Raw genomic sequence first — 17,381 nt, 5'->3', positions numbered from 1 at the left:
GTTAAATTTGAATTTCAGATAAACTACAAATACTTTCTTTTATTGTAAGTATATCTCAAGTTATGCATGGGACATAATTACACTAGAAAATTATTCTTTATGTGAAATTGAAGTTTAACTGGCTGTCCTGTATTTTGTCTGCCTACCATACACCCTACCCAGCTCTGGCGAGGAAGAAAATGTCAGGTTTCTGGTGCTACCATTAGATATGGGTCTTCTTTCTGATTAAAATACCACAAAGCATCTGGTATTATGGCAAGCAACCTATAGACTGTAAAAGGTCAGCAAAGACTAGAGGTTTGATTCTTAGCACAGACAGACTCAAGGCCTGCTGGCTTCCCTTCTGATATAGAACAGGTGACTTCGAGCAGTCTAAGTGTTTACAAGGTTGTTTGGCACTGTGCCACTGATTTGCTGAATTGTCTTGGGCAAAGCACTTAACATCTGGGTCTCCATCTCTCATCTGCAAAATTGAAGGTGACGGGTCCCTGCCTCAACCCGTGTTTCCTGAAGACAGGAACCTCTAGGAGGCCTCCCAGGCACTTGCCACTCACAGTGTTCACAGACCACACTGTTGGCATCCCCTGGGAACTAGAAACTCAGCCTCTCCGGCCCCACCGTATACCTGCTATTCAGAACTTTCCTTTTAATGAGTCCTCGCCTGATTCCTGGTTAAAGTCTGAGAAGCCATGCTCTAAGCGTCCTGGGCAAAAAGCTGCAATAGGCTTTCAAATGGCCCCATCCTCCTAACCCCAAAGGTATGACAGGGCAACCCGCTGAATCCTGTGACTCATTTGCATCTTTCTGTTCTCTTTGCATCTTGGTTTCTCTCTAAGTGTTTGGTCTGAAGGGGGGGGTTCCACTGGGTGCATGTGGTTTCAGGCCAGGGCTGCTGCTGTCTCAGAAGTCACAGACATGTTTGCAAGGCAGTGTGGGTAGGAATCATGGTGGCTCTGGTGTTCCTGAGCCTCCTGCTGCTGCACACCTACAGCTGACTGCTGGAGGTGGGAGACCCCTTCTAGAGGGGTTTGTTTTACAGGAATGAAAGGTGACAAGGACCCATCCCTGGCCCTGTTGGTCCTAGTTGGTTTTATGACCACCAGCTGCTGTGTGACATTTTGCAGCTTGGCCTTTGTTCTCACAGCCCCTTCTAGGATGAGACACACTGCCCCGTAAAAACCACCTCACACAGATGGTTTTGAAAGCCTTGCTCAGCCGAAGGCCTTTGTCCGAGGCTCAGAGCGTGGTTTTGTTCGCTGTGCCGGCTGGCAGGAATTAGTCTTGTCTTGTGCTTGTATCACGTACTTGAAAGACTGGCATCACATATCCAACTGAGCCCCTCTTTGTAAGATGAGCTTGTGAGGGATGAAAAAAGGAAGAGACAGGTGGGCAGTAGTGGCCCTGGCGACAGAAGCCTTACTTGATTACAGACCACACTACCCAGCCCAGACCTGTGGCCTGTCCAGCTGAAGGAGACTTGAGGCTCACGTAGGCTGGCCCAGTCCTTTCACAGCCAAGGGAACTGAGGTGCGAAGATTTGATTGACAGTGCCGAGGATGCACCAGTAATGGCAGAAGAAGGGCTGGGGTGCTCATACCTCAGGCAGCACCAGGGCCCAGGAAAGCTATGGGAAGGTTAGGTGTGCCAAGTAAGGCTGGTGGGCAGAGGGGGAACCCAACTAGGGAGGCAGAGACCTGGCTCTGTCCTGGTCCCTCAGGCCAAAGATCACCAAGATCCCCTTTGGCCCTAAAGCCCTATCTGTACAAATAAGAGAAAGCAGAGACCTCAGTGTCCCCGGCATTATTGGAGGGCCCCTGAGGAAGAGTGGGAGCCTCTGATCCAGGACTTACAGCTGCTCTGGACTTGATGTTTTTTGTTTTCAGTATACTTACTTGTCTTAGTTCATTCAGGCTGCTGTATATAACACAGTGCCACAGACTGGATGGCTGATGAACAACAAAATGATTTCTTGAAGTTCTGGAGGCTAGAAGTCTGAGATCAGGGTGCCAGCGTGGTTAGGTAAGGGCTCTCTTTCAGATCACAGACATCTTGTTCTATCCTCACGTGGTGGAAGGGGCCACGGAGCTCTGTGGGGTCTCTTATAAGGCACTAATCCCACTCATTAGGGCTCACCCTTATGACCTAAGCACCTCCCAAAGGACCTGCCTCTAACACCATTACATTGGGCGCTAGGATTCCAACGTGAATTTGGGGGGTGGAGCACAAACATTCAGATCACAGCACTTATTAAAGTCTTAACAATTGTACAGAAAAGTACAGTGACTAACCAGAACCTCAGAAGGGGTCGCAAGACTCGATTTTATCCAGTTCCCTGTTACAGCCCAGAGACTGTATCCCATTCAGGATGAAACTTCCAGAGATTTGAGGAAGGGGAACCACTGAGTTTGCTGTGGCTCATTGTTAACCAGACCGAAGTGCTGGGACGGGCCAGAGGCCTGGTGGTGACATCTATGACCTGCGCCTCCAGCTGCCTCTTCTGCTGAGTCAGCTTGCTTCCTCCCTTCCCTCACAGCCTCTGACCTGGACCCCACCCACGTTCCTACTTCACATTCCCATCTTTCCTGATCAGATCTTCTATCTAGATCGGACAATTTTTCATACTCAGTTCTTTTTGAAATAATGTTTGTTCTTCATTTAGCAATGGGCTTGTTTACATTATTTTTATCCAAGTTAAAAAAAAAAAAAGCCAATATTTTAGACTTTTCTTGTATGTGATCTTCAGGAATTATTTTTCTTTTATGGCTTTCAATGAATTAAAAAAAAGTTCACACCTTCCCCAGCTGTAGGCATGGCCTGCCCAGGCCGATCGTGTAGAAGCCTCAGGTTTGTAAACTGCAGTGGAGGCTGAGCATGTGCCTGGCCTGCCCCCTAGGACTTGTGATATTTCTCTTCTGAAAGCCGCAGGGAGGGTTACAACCTTATAAAAAGGAATAGTACTTCCAGAAAACAATTCAGAAGCTAGGTGCTTTTACTTCTAAATTCTCTTTAACACTTCTCTTACCTTTGCTACATCTTTTTACATCATGAAACTATCCCTTGTATTCCTACCTTACTGTAAAACTGGAGGAAATATATTCCAGTCATGTAATACGGGGTTAAAATGGTAAGTTTGAAGATTCCTCAGCTATATCTTTAATTCTCTGGGCAGCCTGAAAGGGGGTGGGAGGACTGTTTATGTGTGTGTATGAGTTTGCTGGAGCTGCCATGACAAAGTACTACTGACTGGGTGGCTTAAACTACGTACATTTACTGTATCATGTTTATGGGGGTTGGAAGTCCAAAATCAAGGTGTCGGCAGGGTTGGTTCCTTTGAGAGCTGTGAGGAGGGAGCTGCTCCAGGCCTTTCTCCTTGCCTTGTGGATGACTGTCTTCCCTCTACGTGTGTCTGTGTCTGTGTCCAAATTTCCCCCTTTTACAAAGACATCATTTATGTTGGATTAGGGCCCACCCTAATGACCTGATTTTAACTTGACCCTATCTCCAAGTAAGGTCATATCTGAGGCACTGGGGGTTGGGACTCCACTATGTCTTTTTCTTTGTCGGGCGGGGGAAACACAGTTCAGCCCCTAACAGTGTGTGTGTGAGAACCATGACGGTGCTTGCAGTTCAAATGCCACTGGCCACGCCATCCAGGTTGGGAGGTCAGAGCGGATGTGGCCTGGCAGCCCGGGGAGACGGGGCCGCCGTGGCAGTCAGAACACTGCTGTGTGCCCCATGCTGTCCTCAGCTCTCTCTTTTCCCTGACATCTCCCAGAGTGGGCAGGCGGCAGGGTTTAATGAATGCACTCTCTGTGGGGTTGACAGGGGAGTCAGGAAGCAGAGGGGCCTGGTGCGGAGACGGCGGGCCCTGGGCCCTGGCATCAGTGGTGTGGTTAGAGCCTTGGGCACAGTAACTGCTGTCATGTCTGTGAATGGGTCTAAAATTCAGGGTCACTGTGAGGAGTCAGTGATGTCACTTACAAGACACGCTCACTGCAGGGCCTGGCTTAGAGTTGTTTGTATTATTACCCTACCTTGATGGGAGTGTGTGTGTGTGCTGGACAGTGACTGTTCTGTTCCTTTAGCTTCTGATTCTTTCATGACTGTTGGAGGCAGTCATGGTAACCTCATCTATCAGTGTAGCACTTATTTTACATTTCCTAAGTCAGCTATGTTATCCTTATAGTGCTGTGAAAAAGGTAGATGGTATTATCCCCATTGGCCAGAAAGGGTAACTGAGGCAGAGAGAGCTTGGATCACACGAGTGAAAGTCTTGTTCCCACCTACCTTCCCTCCCTTTGCCACCCCATCCTGTGGGCATTGCTTCATTCCCTGTGTGTCCTTACAGGATTTCTTATGACACCTTCCAGTATTTTTTCATGCAAATACAAATATGTAGTTGTCTTTTCTCCCCTTTCTCACATAACAAGTAGAATACTCTATGTTCTGTCTATACTTGCTTTTTTCTTCTACTAAATAATGTATTCTGGATATCGTTTTATGTGACTATGTAGAGAGTATTTTCATTTTCTTCCAAATTTTACTAAAGTACATATAGCACACAGAGGAAAGCACACATTTTTTAAAAGTATGGCGTGATGAATTTGTACATATGTGCACTCCCATGTAACACCATCACCTAGATCCAGGCACAGCTCGCCCAGCTTCCTCGTACTCCTTCTAGTCAATAACCCCCTCAAAGCAACCCCTGTCCTGCCTTCTGTCTCCTGATTCGTTTTACCTGTCCTTGATCTTCATTTCTCTCTGATTTTTAAAGCAGCTGCTTGGTTTACATCAGTGCTTCTTAAATTTTAGCGTGCGTGAGAATCACCTGGAGATGCCGTTAAACACAGATTCCTGAGTTTCCGGTTCCATGGGCCCGGGGTAGGAATGCGGGAATGTGCATCTCTAGCTCACAGGTGATGCGGATGCTGTTGGTCCACAGCCACACTTTGCGGTGTAGTATAACTGTGGCTTAACCAGTCCCCTACAGGTGAAAACCACTTGGGTTCTTCCCAATAGTTTATTGTTCAATACAGGGCTGCCGTGCCTAACCTTTTACACACGTTATTTTGAACATGGCAGCTGTAAGATAAATTCCCAGAAGTGAAATTTCTGCATCAAAGGGCCGATGAATTTGTAATCTCGATAGAAACTTCCACGTTGCCCTTTCAAAGAGGTGGTGTGTTTTGCATTCCCGCCAGCAGTGTGTGAGAGAGCCTGTCTGCCTACAGCCTCAGCAAGAGTGCATTGCAAGCTCCAGATTTTTGCCAATATGATAGGTATAAAATGGCATCTCATTGTACTTTTAATTTGCATTTCTCGCTTCTGTGTAAGGTTGAGCATCTTTTTAAATGTATAAGGGCCATCTGTGTGTGTTTTTCTGTCTTTGAATTATCTGTTCATATCCTTTGCCTATTCTCTTACCTTTTTATCCTCAAGTTCTAGGAGCTGTTTACATATTAGCAAGATTAGCCCTTTGTGTATGATCTGAAGTGTAAATATTTCCCCCTAGGTGATGATTTGCCCCTTGATTTTGCTTATGGTGGTTTTTTTCCCCCATACCTAAGTTCAGATTCATATACATACTGTAAAAGATATGAAATAATGTGAAAACAGTTGTCTGTAAGCACAGAACCCAGTCAAAAATAAACTTTACAAATGCAGATTTGCAGGAGTGAGGGAGGAACCTGGGCAGGAAAGAAGCATTGAAGTTGTTCTTTGATGCTGTTTAAACAACTGGTTTTTCAGACAAAGGCAGAGCCTCATTGGAAGGTGCTGGGACTCGAAGGAGATACGAAAACCCAAGTGGCTGCCAACCAGCTCGGGTCACAGGAAGGAGGTCAGAGCATGCCACAGTAGTATCAAGATAAGATTGGAACATGTACAGGCAGGCAAGAGAAGAGCTTACAGGTGACACCAGAGAAAACAGAAGAACTCTCTCAGTTATAGGAAGCAAAACAGGAGGTCAATAAGAATAATGTCACTCGCGGAAAGGGACAGCTGATAACAGAGGTTGTCAAAACATCCAAGACTCTCATTGATTATTTTAGCTGTCTTTTAAAGCTGTGATCAGAGATAAGCAAAGATAAGCAGTGTCCCTTTTGATGGGAGATGGGATAACATCTCTGCAGTGGGAAGATCATTACTGAAATTGAAGGCACTTTCTTCCAAAACTAGATTAATTTCCACAGTAGGGCATATTGACATACTCCATGGAAGGCAGGGGGAGTGTGTAGGAAGAAGAGGCATAGAATATTGGTGTTGGAAAGGTGTCAGCAGTCATCTAGGCTGGAGAGTGCAAATTGGTGGCCTGTGGTCAGAGTTGGCTTCCAATTTGTTTTCTTTGGCCAGTTTGGTGTTGGCCCATAAAGTGTTTTTAAATTTCTTTGAATTAGTCACCAGTATTTTTAAATCAGATGATTTCATGTAAAGATCTCCCTCTTTGCTTTTGAAATATTGGGAATCTGGCCACACAAGGCTGCACCCCTCCCATGGCCTCAGTGGCTGAGAAGCACCTTCCTTCACCCCTTTGGGACTCATGCCCTGAAGTTGTCCACAGTCACCACTCCTCTCTAGTGTGTCCCTAACAGTTTCACTTGTTGTTTTTGTTTTAGTAAAGTTAAAGGAAAGTGGATATATCTTAAGCTTGTTTTTCTCTTCAGGTGGAAATGTAATAGACCAAGAAGGTGATACATTGAAGGAAAAACAGTGGAAAGTGTACTGTGGAAGTAAAGCCTATTCCTGTTTAGTGCAGCAGACTCTGTGTGGAAAGGATTTATCTTCAGACACCTGGACCACTTTGCTTTTTTGTGTTGCCCACCTGGTCTCTGTAAGCAGTTTGCTGTGACTTGTGACCAGGATCACCTCTCTGGTCTAATAGCTCAGAGACGTGCTGACACTTGCTCTTCTAAAAAAGTATGGCAGGTTACTGCCAAACTACTGCTGTTGTTTGTTTGTTTTTTTATTGTATCTTTATTAATTTCAGAGAGCGGAAAGGAGAGGGAGAGAGATAGAAACATCAATGATGAGAGAGTCATTGATCGAGCCCACAACCCGGGCATGTGCCCTGACTGGGAATCAAACCCTGATCACCTGGATCCTAGGCTGACACTCAACCGCTGAGCCACGCCCGGCCGGCTGTTCTTTTTGAGAGCTCATGTGAGATGGGGGAGCACTTAAAGAGTGGGAGCACAAACTTGAGGATTTTTATAAGAATTAGTAAGCAACCAAAATTTAAAAAGAAAAAAATCAAAACCATCAGTTTGTTTCCAGCCTCCTAGAAGTACACAGAGTTCAGCCTCCATAGCTCTGTGGAAAGCTGATGGAGTCAAACCAATTTACTTTCCCGCTCTGGTCAGAAGGAAGATGGCATATAAGGGGAAGCATTGAGAGAACATGTATCAATCAGAGCACAGCTTCGGGGGGTTTTCCTATGATGCTGCTTGTTGGGATTGTGGGAGACAGAGCTCAAAGGAGAGGCTTCTTACCAGTAAGGATTTGGGGCCTGGGGAGGGCATGAGGGGTTCAGGTTGACCCTGAGGTGGCTTTTGGACACTGGGAGACCTGAGAAGTGGCCCATGTCCCTTAACTCTGTGAATCCTGTTTCCTCATTCGCTTTCCTTGCTTATCTTATGAGATGGTTCTGAGGATCAAGCAAGACAGCACACGTTGAGGAATTGTGAAAGCATGGAGGGCTATGGGCTACACACGAGATTCCAGAAGGAGCTTTAGAACCATTCCCCACAGCCAGTCTGTCAGCTGGCTCTTTTGATTCCGTCACCCACATCTCTCTGAACTTGTCTTCTTTCCACCGCTCTGCCACCGCCTAGAGCAAGGCGCCCACTGCCACCCCCTGGCTCAGAATCCCGGCAGGCGCCTTCTAACTGCTCTCCCTGCCTCTCTAACCCATTCAGCCTGACAGGAGAGGGGTGGTTATAAATATGTGTGTAACTAATATCCTCCAGTAGTTTCCCATTGCCTTTCAGATACTTTGCCATGGCCTGTACCTCTGCAGCCTGTCCCACCCCTGCTTTCTAGCTTCACTCCATCCTCCGTCCACCCACCCTCCCCGGCTCCCCCTCCTCCACTCCTTAGCTTCCCTGCCCCCTCCTCCCTCCATGAGGCTCTGCTCCTTGTTATTTCCCCCTCAGCCTTCACTCCGTGTCAAAGCACTTAGGCTGCTGGTGTTTGTTTTAAATTGTGCTGAAATACACATTATGTAAAATTTATAGTCTTTGCCATTTTTAAGTGTCCAGTTCAGTAGTGTTAAGGACATTCATTTTGTTGGGCAAACAGTCTTGCAAAACTGTAACTGCAGCCATTAAACAGCAGTTCTCCATTCCCCTTTTCCCACCCCCTGGCAACCACCATTGTCCTTTCTGTTTCTGTGAATTTGATTACCCTAGGAACTTCATGGGATGGAATCATACAGTATTTGTCTTTCTGTGACTGGCTCATTTTATTTAGCATAGTGTCCTCTAGCCTCATCCGTGTGGTAGTATGTGACAGGATTTCCTTCCTCAGGCTGAATCATACTCTGTTATATGTGTGTACCACATTTTGTTTTTCCATTCACCTGTTTATAGACACTTGGGTGGTTTCCACCTTTGGCTATTGTGAATAGTGCTGCTATGAACATGGGTGTTCAAATATCTTTTCAAGATTCTGCTTTCAGTTCTTTTGAGTATATACGCAGAAGTGGAATTGCAGGATCATATGGTGGTTCTGTTTTTAATTTTGAGGAACCACCATACTGTTTTCCACAGTGATTGCACCAGTTTATATTCCCACAAACAGTGCACAAAGACTCTAATTTATACACACCCTCATCAACACTTGTTATTTTCTATTTTTGTTTTCCCCCCCGAATTGTAGCCGTTCTAACGCGTGCGAGGTGGTGCCTCACTGTGGTTGCGGCTTGCGTTTCCCTAATGGCGGGGATGTTGAGCGCCTTGTCATGTACCTGTTGGCCATTGGTATGTCTTCCTTGGAGACATAGCTGTTGAAGCCCATTGAATAGATCTTCTTTAATATAGTTGCTTGTGTTTGTTGTGGTAGATTTCTTTAGCCTCTGGTTTTTTAGTTTAGAGAATTTGATGTGTACTCACTAAGCTCCAAAAGGGCAGGGCCGTGCCTGCCTTGTTCGTTGCCGGCTCCTCACTGCCCAGCTTGGAGCCTTGAACATGGTTTATTGGTCGATGAGAAGTGTGCAGGTAGCTCTGGACAGCGAAGGAACTAAACAGGGCGTGAATTCATACGCCCATTCTTGTTTCAGGAAGGATTTAAGGCTGTGGCCACGTCTCTGGAACCATGGCACTTGGGGGAAGAATGGCAGGTGACCTGAATAAGCTTTAAAATGGATAATCCAGTCTTGATAGTAGTGATTTCCCTGCTTCTGGACTGTGCTTTTCTTGGTTTGGTGCAACTCCCATCTTGCCTAATGACGCTGGTCTTGATGATGAAAGTGCATGTGTTTAGTAAGTTTACAGTTTCAAAATACGCTGCTGTCTACTTAGTTTCCTTTGATCCTCTCTCCCGAAGAAGGCAGAGAAAATGTCATCCGGGCTGTACAGATGGACGAGGGCAGGGAGGGGCTGAGCCCCGCACCCATCTCTCCTCCCACCGCCAGTCTCCCCTGGTCCTCAGGGCCTGACCCCAGGCCTCGGCCCTTGGGAGGGTCAGCTGCCTAGTCTCAGCAGCTCTCCATCCCTGACTGCCCTCGCCCTCCTGCCCTCGCAGCTCCTCACCTGGGTCACCGCGACAGCTCCCTAACTGGTGCCTTGACCTCCAGGCACCATGCTGTTCACTGCTGCCAGGCTGAACTCTCCAAAGCCCACACTTCATCATTTTCCTGTTGAATTCAAATTCTTCGATGTCTCCGCCTTGCCTTCGGGATAAAGTCCACACCCTTTCACCAGGCACCCAGGCCATTCACCTACCATGAGAGCCCCCACCCCGGTTCCTGTTGCACTCCAGTCTCATTCCCTGCATCCTTTGCCGATGCCCCCTCCTCTGCCTAGGATGCCCCCCATTACCACGACCACCCCTACTTATTCCTGGGTTTCCGGTTCACCCTGGCCTCCTACCTCACCGCCTTCACCCCAGCCCTAGCCAGGTCCCCGCATGCCTTGGCTCCTGTTGCTGTTTACCTCCTGCTACCAAGTGCCTGAATGTAGGTAACAGAATATTTATTTGTCAGTGTCTCTGTGGATCTGAGCACTCTGGAGCCGGGGCAATGTCTTCTGTCCGTATTTCAGCGGTTAGCTCAGTGCCTCTCACAGAGTAGGTCTTTGTGGAAAGGAGGAGGGAGAGGAAAAGGGAAGTTTGTCTGATTTCAGAGTTCATGTGTTCCCCGTCCTTGCCACCCCCCCCACCCCCCACCCTGCCCACTGTCACATTCTCCCAGTGCAGGGTGGTGGAAGCCGTGGGTTGACTCTCAGTGACCCAATGGGCTCTACTTTGGGTTCTGGGCCACCCAGAAGCTCACTTACCTGCTGGTAACTATCCCGGCAGAGAGATGACTCATGTGTGTGACTCAGCGGAATGCAGCACAGCTGGAAGGGCGGCCAGTGTGTCTGCTGGCTGGAGGGGATTTAAATCTAGGCCCAAGTTCACAAACTTGCAACCCTGAGGCCTGCTAACTCAAATGTGGATGTACGTCCTCTGTCCACAGAGAAAGAGACTGGACTCCCCGAGCTTCATAAGACTTATATATCTGGGATTCTAATTGATTGCTATTAAATAATATTTTAATAAACTACCATTTATTGCATGCTTACCATGATTATAGGCACTGTGATAAGCATCTTGCCTACAAATTATCTCATTTTATTCTCATAATAGTGTAATTCTCCCAACATCGACAATAAAAATAATAGCAAATACATATATAGCAGATACTATTCTAAGAAACTTGCATTTATTAAGTCATCTCTCACAATAACCTTATGATACAGACACTGCTGTTATCCTCATTTTATAGATGAGGAAACTGAGGCACAGAAAGGCCACATATTAGAGGCGCCCAGAGTCACATAGGAAGTAAATGACAGAGCCATGATACCAACTCGGGCTTCTGAATCCACACTCTTAACCCCTGTGTTATGCCTCCTTGATGAAGTATAACTGCAGTCCTGTTTATAGAGGAGGAAACTGCGGCTCAGAGAGGTTGGTCACTTCTCCATAGTCACACAGCCAGGGAGTGATCAAGGTTGGCTGTCTCCAACCCCTGGCTTGTGACCACTGCACTTTCCTGCCTAGACTCAGGAAATGGAGCCATCACAAATTGGGATGTGCTTGGTTCCCCTTAGCCTTCCCCATTGGCACTTTTCTAGGGTCAAGTCCAGAGGTAGGATTCTAGGGCAGAAACTCTTTCTTCTAAGTCTGGGGTTTACATTACAGCAAAAGGAGAGCATCAGTGGCACATTTTCCCTCAGCTCTCCTTTCAGTTTTGGGTCCCAGAGCACTTCCTCAGCCCAGGGATGCTGACGTGGCTCTTCTTGCCTCCTCAGACAGTGAGACCGTGCACTACCACTACGGGCCGAAGGACCTGGTCACAATCTTGTTCTACATCTTCATCACCATCATCTTGCATGCTGTGGTTCAGGAGTACATTTTAGACGTAAGTGATGCATCTAGATTCCAAGACCAGAAACTGGGGCATTGCCTGGGTCACAGGAGCTCACGTTGGAGGAGCTCTGAACCTTTTCACTCCTAATTTTCGTGCCTGGGTTGGTCCTATTGACTGGACGTCTCTCCCACACTTTGGTCCCTGTCCCTCTCACAGGCTTCTTCAGCCAGCACAGGAGACAGCAGTATTTAATTACATGGGAGAGCGCTGCCTAAAATCGGACAGGACAGCGTCCGAATGGTCTGTCATACGTAGTTTAGTTGGTAGTGTTTTCTTTACAGCTAGGCTGAAGACACTAATCTTGCTGCTTTCTCTGAATGTTTGCTTTACACTAAGCACTATATGCACACAGTAGGCTTACACTGAATAACTTGGATTGTGGCTGCCTTCAAACTTCAGCCTGCCTGTTACCAGTACATTCGTGTATTAATATGTGGGATTCTCTTTATTCTTTAGAAAATCAGCAAACGGCTTCATCTCTCCAAGGTCAAACACAGCAAGTTCAATGAATCTGGACAGCTGGTTGTCTTTCATCTCAGCTCAGTGATATGGTGCTTCTACGTGGCGGTGACGGTGAGTGGTCCTTGTGGCTCTTCCTGGATCGCTGATAGATCACTGCAAAGGGTGCAGCGGGGAAGGAAAGGAGTGAGGTGCTGTATGGAAACTTTGGGCCATTTTTTAGAACTGGAGCTATTTTTATATCCTCACGGTCTTGTGAGAGAGGGGCCAAATGTCATAAATGCCATTTTACAGCTGGAGAAAGTCATCTTGTCCAAAAATAAACACTTTTGTAGTTATTATGTGAGGTTACAACGATGGTACTGTATATCTGGATAGCACTGTATCATTTTGCAGGACCCTCCAGCAAATACTATTCTGTGAGACAAGTTCATGTTCATTCGGGCATCAGTGTTAAGGATGCAGAAACCCAAGCTCAGGTCCTGCCGTGTGCCCATAGCCATGTGCTTTCTACGTAGCCAGACTGCGGCCTGGACTTGGGTCTGGTTCTAAGTCAAGTGTGCTTTCTGTTTTACCGCATCTGCCTCCTGCAGGCAAGGCCAGCATCCTGTGAGGGTCAGCGCCATTCCCACAAATGCCTGGTGGACCAGACAAGTTATCTGTCTCCCCATTGTACACAGTAGGGCTCTTATTTCAGGCACCCTTTGATACAGAGGAATTCCTTCCAGCAAAGGAATGTGGACAGTCCTTTGGGGTTCACTGTAACGAGACCCAGCCTGTCCTGCTAGGAAGTGTTTAATTAGAATCCCTCCCACACCACTTCCCAGCCTGGAGCACCACCTGTCTGCAACCTGGTCTCCTTCTCAGGAGCTGGAATTGTCCTGAGAAATCCAGGCCTGGGGTTGGAAAACTCAGCAGCCCCTTGTCCTTTTAGAAATTTCCCTCGCTGCTTCCTCCTTTCCCTTCTTCCCACAGTGACAGTGATAAGCATTCACATCCTGAGGAGCTCTGTGCCTCCAGAGATGGACGTTCAATTCATCTTCTCAAAGAAGTCAACATGCTTTTTCGTACATTGCTTTTATTTCCAGTATCATTTTTATAATCCCAGAACAGTTCTCCTGAACAGAGCACTGGGAATTTTCAATGAGGGACCTAAGACTTCTGTCCTCCCAAGCATGGCTGTCGTGTCACTCCGTCCCAGGGGTGGACTTACAGGCAGCTGTGTGCGCAGCGCCCCCAGCTGTTGTGCACACGTCCTGGCCTCAGGAAGTCTAGGTACTTCTGATCGCATACCTCTCCCCAGCTCTTGGTGTGTGGCTCGCATCTGCCTCTGGAGACCCTGAGCTGCTTGGAGGCAGAACAGCTTGGGGACCACATTTCACTAGTCTTTCAGCAGCAGCATTGCCTCATCTCCGAGTGAATCATTCTTACCCTTTCTGCCTCCCCCTAGGCTCCACGCAGCTGTGACACATTCAGACCAGATTGGAGGCCGGTGGCCAAGTGACTTAACACCCTTTCAGGGTGTGAAATGCTCAACTGCTCTCTCTCTGCTTCTTTCAGCTTCAAGGGCTTGAAAATGATGATACTAATTAGTCTGAGAATGTAGCACTTTTGAGGGGGAAAGCTCATAACAGGCTTTTATCATGGTGACAGCGGGCTCCCCACTCAACATCTTGGACAGGAAATGGTGGGGGGACACACAGACCCTGGAGTGCTCCAGTCATTCCACCTCCTGACGCCGTGTAGCTCCTGGCCCCACCTACGCCATCTTTCTCACAGGATGTTTCTGTGTGGAATGAGACTGGCTAAAGAAGAAGGGAGAACAGTTTTGTAAAAGGAGTGAAAACAGCAGTTTTATTAAAAAATCACATTTTTATAAATGTGTTAGGATGCACATTTTTCTTGGTCCTATTTCTTTGACCCTCCACAGTCAGTTCATCAGCAGGTCCTGCCGACCCCACTCCCACAACACACTGAGGTTCTGTCGGCTGCTTTCCACCTGCACCGCCACCCTCAGTCCAGTGCTCTCTCCAGGGGGACTGCCCCCAGGGCACGTTTGGCCACTTGCTACTGGCATCTCATGGATGGAGGCCAAGGATGCTGCTGAATATCCTGCAGGGCACACGACAGTCCCCACAACAAAGACTTACCGATCCCAGATGCCATTAGTGTCAGGGTTGGCGAACTCCAACCTGTAGTTCAAGCCACCATTTCTTCCTTCTAGAAGGAGGCTGTTTCTGCTCCTGTACTCTCCCACCCTAGTCTCTTTCTGCTCAGCCAGACAGATCTTTTCAGAACATAAATCAGATCATGCATTTTTCTGCTTAAAAGTCCCGTCCCACTTACAGTGAAATCATTTTCTTCCCAACTGCTGTGCTCTGGGCCTTGCCCGCCTCCTCTCACTGGCCCCAGCCCCACTGTTCTTCCCTGTGCCCCTCCAACTCGCCTGCCTCCTGGGCTTTGCTCAGTGGTTCTTCTGGTCAGATCCTCCATCCCCCTGCCTTCCCATGCGGGCTCTGTTTTGCTACCAAGGCCCTACCTACTGGCGCCTCCTCAGAGACCCCATCTAAGGGTCTGTGTTTTCTGCACTGTGCCCATCGCCGTGGTGCTTTTCTTGTTCGCATCAGGATTCTCTGCTGCCTGTCTCTGCCCAGCTCTTGAGTTGCTCGGTGAATATTGGTTTTGAGGGTGAATGAACTACAAGTGTATCTTCTTGCTCCAGCCTTCAACAGTTTTTAAAGTACTGGATTGTTTTTATAAACATCGTAGATGATCACTTTTTAAAAAGTAAGCAATACATGAAAGTTGAAAAGTGGAAGCAAAAATTTACCCCAGATCCCTCCCTCCAGAAATAACCAGTTTGTTTGGTGTTTGAGTCAGACGTTTCTCTGCAGTTACACAGAGAGTGATGGGAGTGCGGCTGGACCAACCAACAGTGTTATAATTTACCTTTGAACTGCTCTTCATTGGTCAGAACAAAACACACACACACAGACACACACACTGTACTGAGGAAAGCAGGGTGGGTGGGCATCTGTTCTCCCTGCCTGAGCCTTGGGATGTCTCACTTCGTATTTTAAACTCAAGTCCAGAGCTCGGTGCGAACCTGGTAGAGGGAACACCTGTAATGCTGGGGCTTGACTCAGGGCTGATTTCTGCTGATGGACTGTTCGCTCAGAGTAACGCCTTAGTGCGTGGTTGGTTCTGAGGACAAATGTTACAAGGTATGTCTGAGTCTAGGGAGCAACTGGCTGTTATGACGGGATCGCGCCGTGTCTGTGGATCTTCTTGTTTATACACCAGAAATGAAGGCTGCAGGGGAAGGGGAGAGATTGCTCTAGCTTGCCTCAGGCCTCACTTAGCTCTTAGGTCGATTTGTAGAACCAGAAGAGGAAAAAGGATTTCAGAAGCTCCCCAGACTCTCTGCTGGTGCCTGTTGGTGGGTGGGGCTCAGGGTGGGTTACAGGTGCTCCCTCTGCCACACTTGGCCCCCTGAGCTCAGTGCTTGGATGCCTGAGCCCTGAGGGTGCCCCAGCCCTGGCCGCCCTCAGGCAGTTGCCTGGCCTGGAAAAGGCTGTTCTCGAGGCAGTGAGTCATTTGTCCTCTGGCTCCTCCTGCTCCCTCCCCCAACCCCTCCTGTACATTCCCCAAGGACTGGACATTCACAAGCAGGCAGCATTTTTCTTTGCTTGTTGGCCTCACAGTGCTGACCTCCTTGTCTCCTAAGCAAAGGGGCCAAGCTGAGGAGGGTTCCTGTTTAAAATCGCAAGATCAGCTGTCAGCTGGGCTTTAACTTCTCTCAGTGCTGCCTCTCTTGGCCAGTCTCTTTTGGGGCAGAAATTCCTCTCCTACCTCAGTCCCAGAAGTACCATTTCCCCCCTTAAATACATGGCTGCTCCCTCTAGGAACGTTGTCACCTCTGATTTCCACGGGATCAGGTAAAGAGAGTGAGTCCGACGTTCTGGGGAAGGCGACTGTGTCGGTGTAGGAAGGCGTTTGTACCACCCCCAGATTCCCAGAACCTTCATTCTACAGGCATGACCTGAATGCCACATGGCAGGCACAGTACTAGAGACTGTCACACAAACAAGCTGTCACATTTATTTCTAACAATAACTCTGGGAGGGTAAGGATTTCTATTCTCATTTTATAGATGAGGCAGCTAAAACTTAGGCACTGACCTGCTTGGAGGATGGATGCAGCTAGTGAGAGCCAGGCCAGCCTTCAGGGCAGGTTTCTGACCCCCGCAGAGCTCTGCTTACTCTGTCACAGCAAAGACCCCAGCCATGTGCCTGCCAAGTCCCCCACGGAGAGGCCCTTCATTTCACGTTTCCTGTTCCTCTCTCTGGCAGCTGGGGGTTAGCTGCGTTCCTGGCCCCTGACCCCTGACCCCTGGGCCTGCCCAGGGCCCCAGCAGGTCTTACCTTCACATCTCTGAATGCCGTCTCTTCTCACTGCTACAGGAAGGATATTTAACCAACCCAAGAAGCCTCTGGGAAGACTATCCACATGTGTACCTCCCGTGAGTATTCTCATGATCTGGTCTCCAGGGAAGAGCCAGCTGGTTCTCTGGCTTCTTCCACCCAGAATGTGTCCAGAACAGCACGGAGCCAGCTGGCGTGAAGACCCGTCATACCCCGAGCCTGTTAGGGCACAGCCTGGTGGAAGGCAGACTGTCTGGGTGCGTCTTCCTCCCAGTCTGCTGGACTGGAGACTCCCACAATGAAGTGTTGTCTGCACCGGTCCCTGTCACAGGGGAGTGTCTCAGCTCCGCTGCTGGACAGAACACCATAGGCTGGGGGGCAGGGGGTGGGTATGAACCACAGAAACGTACTTCTCACAGTTCTGGAGGCTAGAAATCCAAGATCAAGGTGCCTGCAGTTCCAGTGCCTGCTGAGGGCCCACTTGGTGTCATAAACGGCATTTCTCTCCCTGGGGCCCACAAGGCAGAGTGGAGAGGGAGCTCTCTGGGGCCTGTTTTAGGACATTAATCCCACTTATAAGGGCTCTGCCCCCATGACCAAGTCGTTTTCTAAAGGCGCTGCCTTCTGATACCATCACACTGGGGAAGAATTTTGAAGGGACATGGACATTCCATCTATAGCAGGTTCCTAAACCACGTGAGGCACAGAAGCAGAGCATCTCCATCAGGTTCTCTGGCTTTGACCTTGGTGACCGGTCACACAACACATCTTCCCTCTGACTGTCGGTGGCTGGTGCCTGTCAGAAGCGGCATCCATTCCTCTCCTGCTCTGACGAGGCACTAGGAGGGCAACAGCTGGGCCACTGT

At 48.3% G+C, this 17,381-nt stretch overlaps 1 protein-coding gene across 1 annotated transcript in view; it reads left to right on the top strand.

Moving 5' to 3' along the window:
• TRAM2 (translocation associated membrane protein 2) overlaps positions 1–17,381 on the top strand; it is a 71,263-nt gene that overhangs the window by 44,867 nt on the left and 9,015 nt on the right. Inside the window, exons 3-5 of the mRNA XM_016209829.2 lie at positions 11,514–11,623; positions 12,089–12,205; positions 16,555–16,613. Coding sequence (XP_016065315.1) covers positions 11,514–11,623; positions 12,089–12,205; positions 16,555–16,613 — 286 coding nt within the window. The remainder of the gene's footprint in view (positions 1–11,513; positions 11,624–12,088; positions 12,206–16,554; positions 16,614–17,381) is intronic.

This window comes from Miniopterus natalensis, chromosome 5 (assembly GCF_054644295.1).
Source record: "Miniopterus natalensis isolate mMinNat1 chromosome 5, mMinNat1.hap1, whole genome shotgun sequence".
NCBI lineage: Eukaryota > Metazoa > Chordata > Mammalia > Chiroptera > Miniopteridae > Miniopterus > Miniopterus natalensis.
Note: the sequence above shows the minus strand (reverse complement) of the source record. Positions and strands in the feature narration are given on the sequence as shown.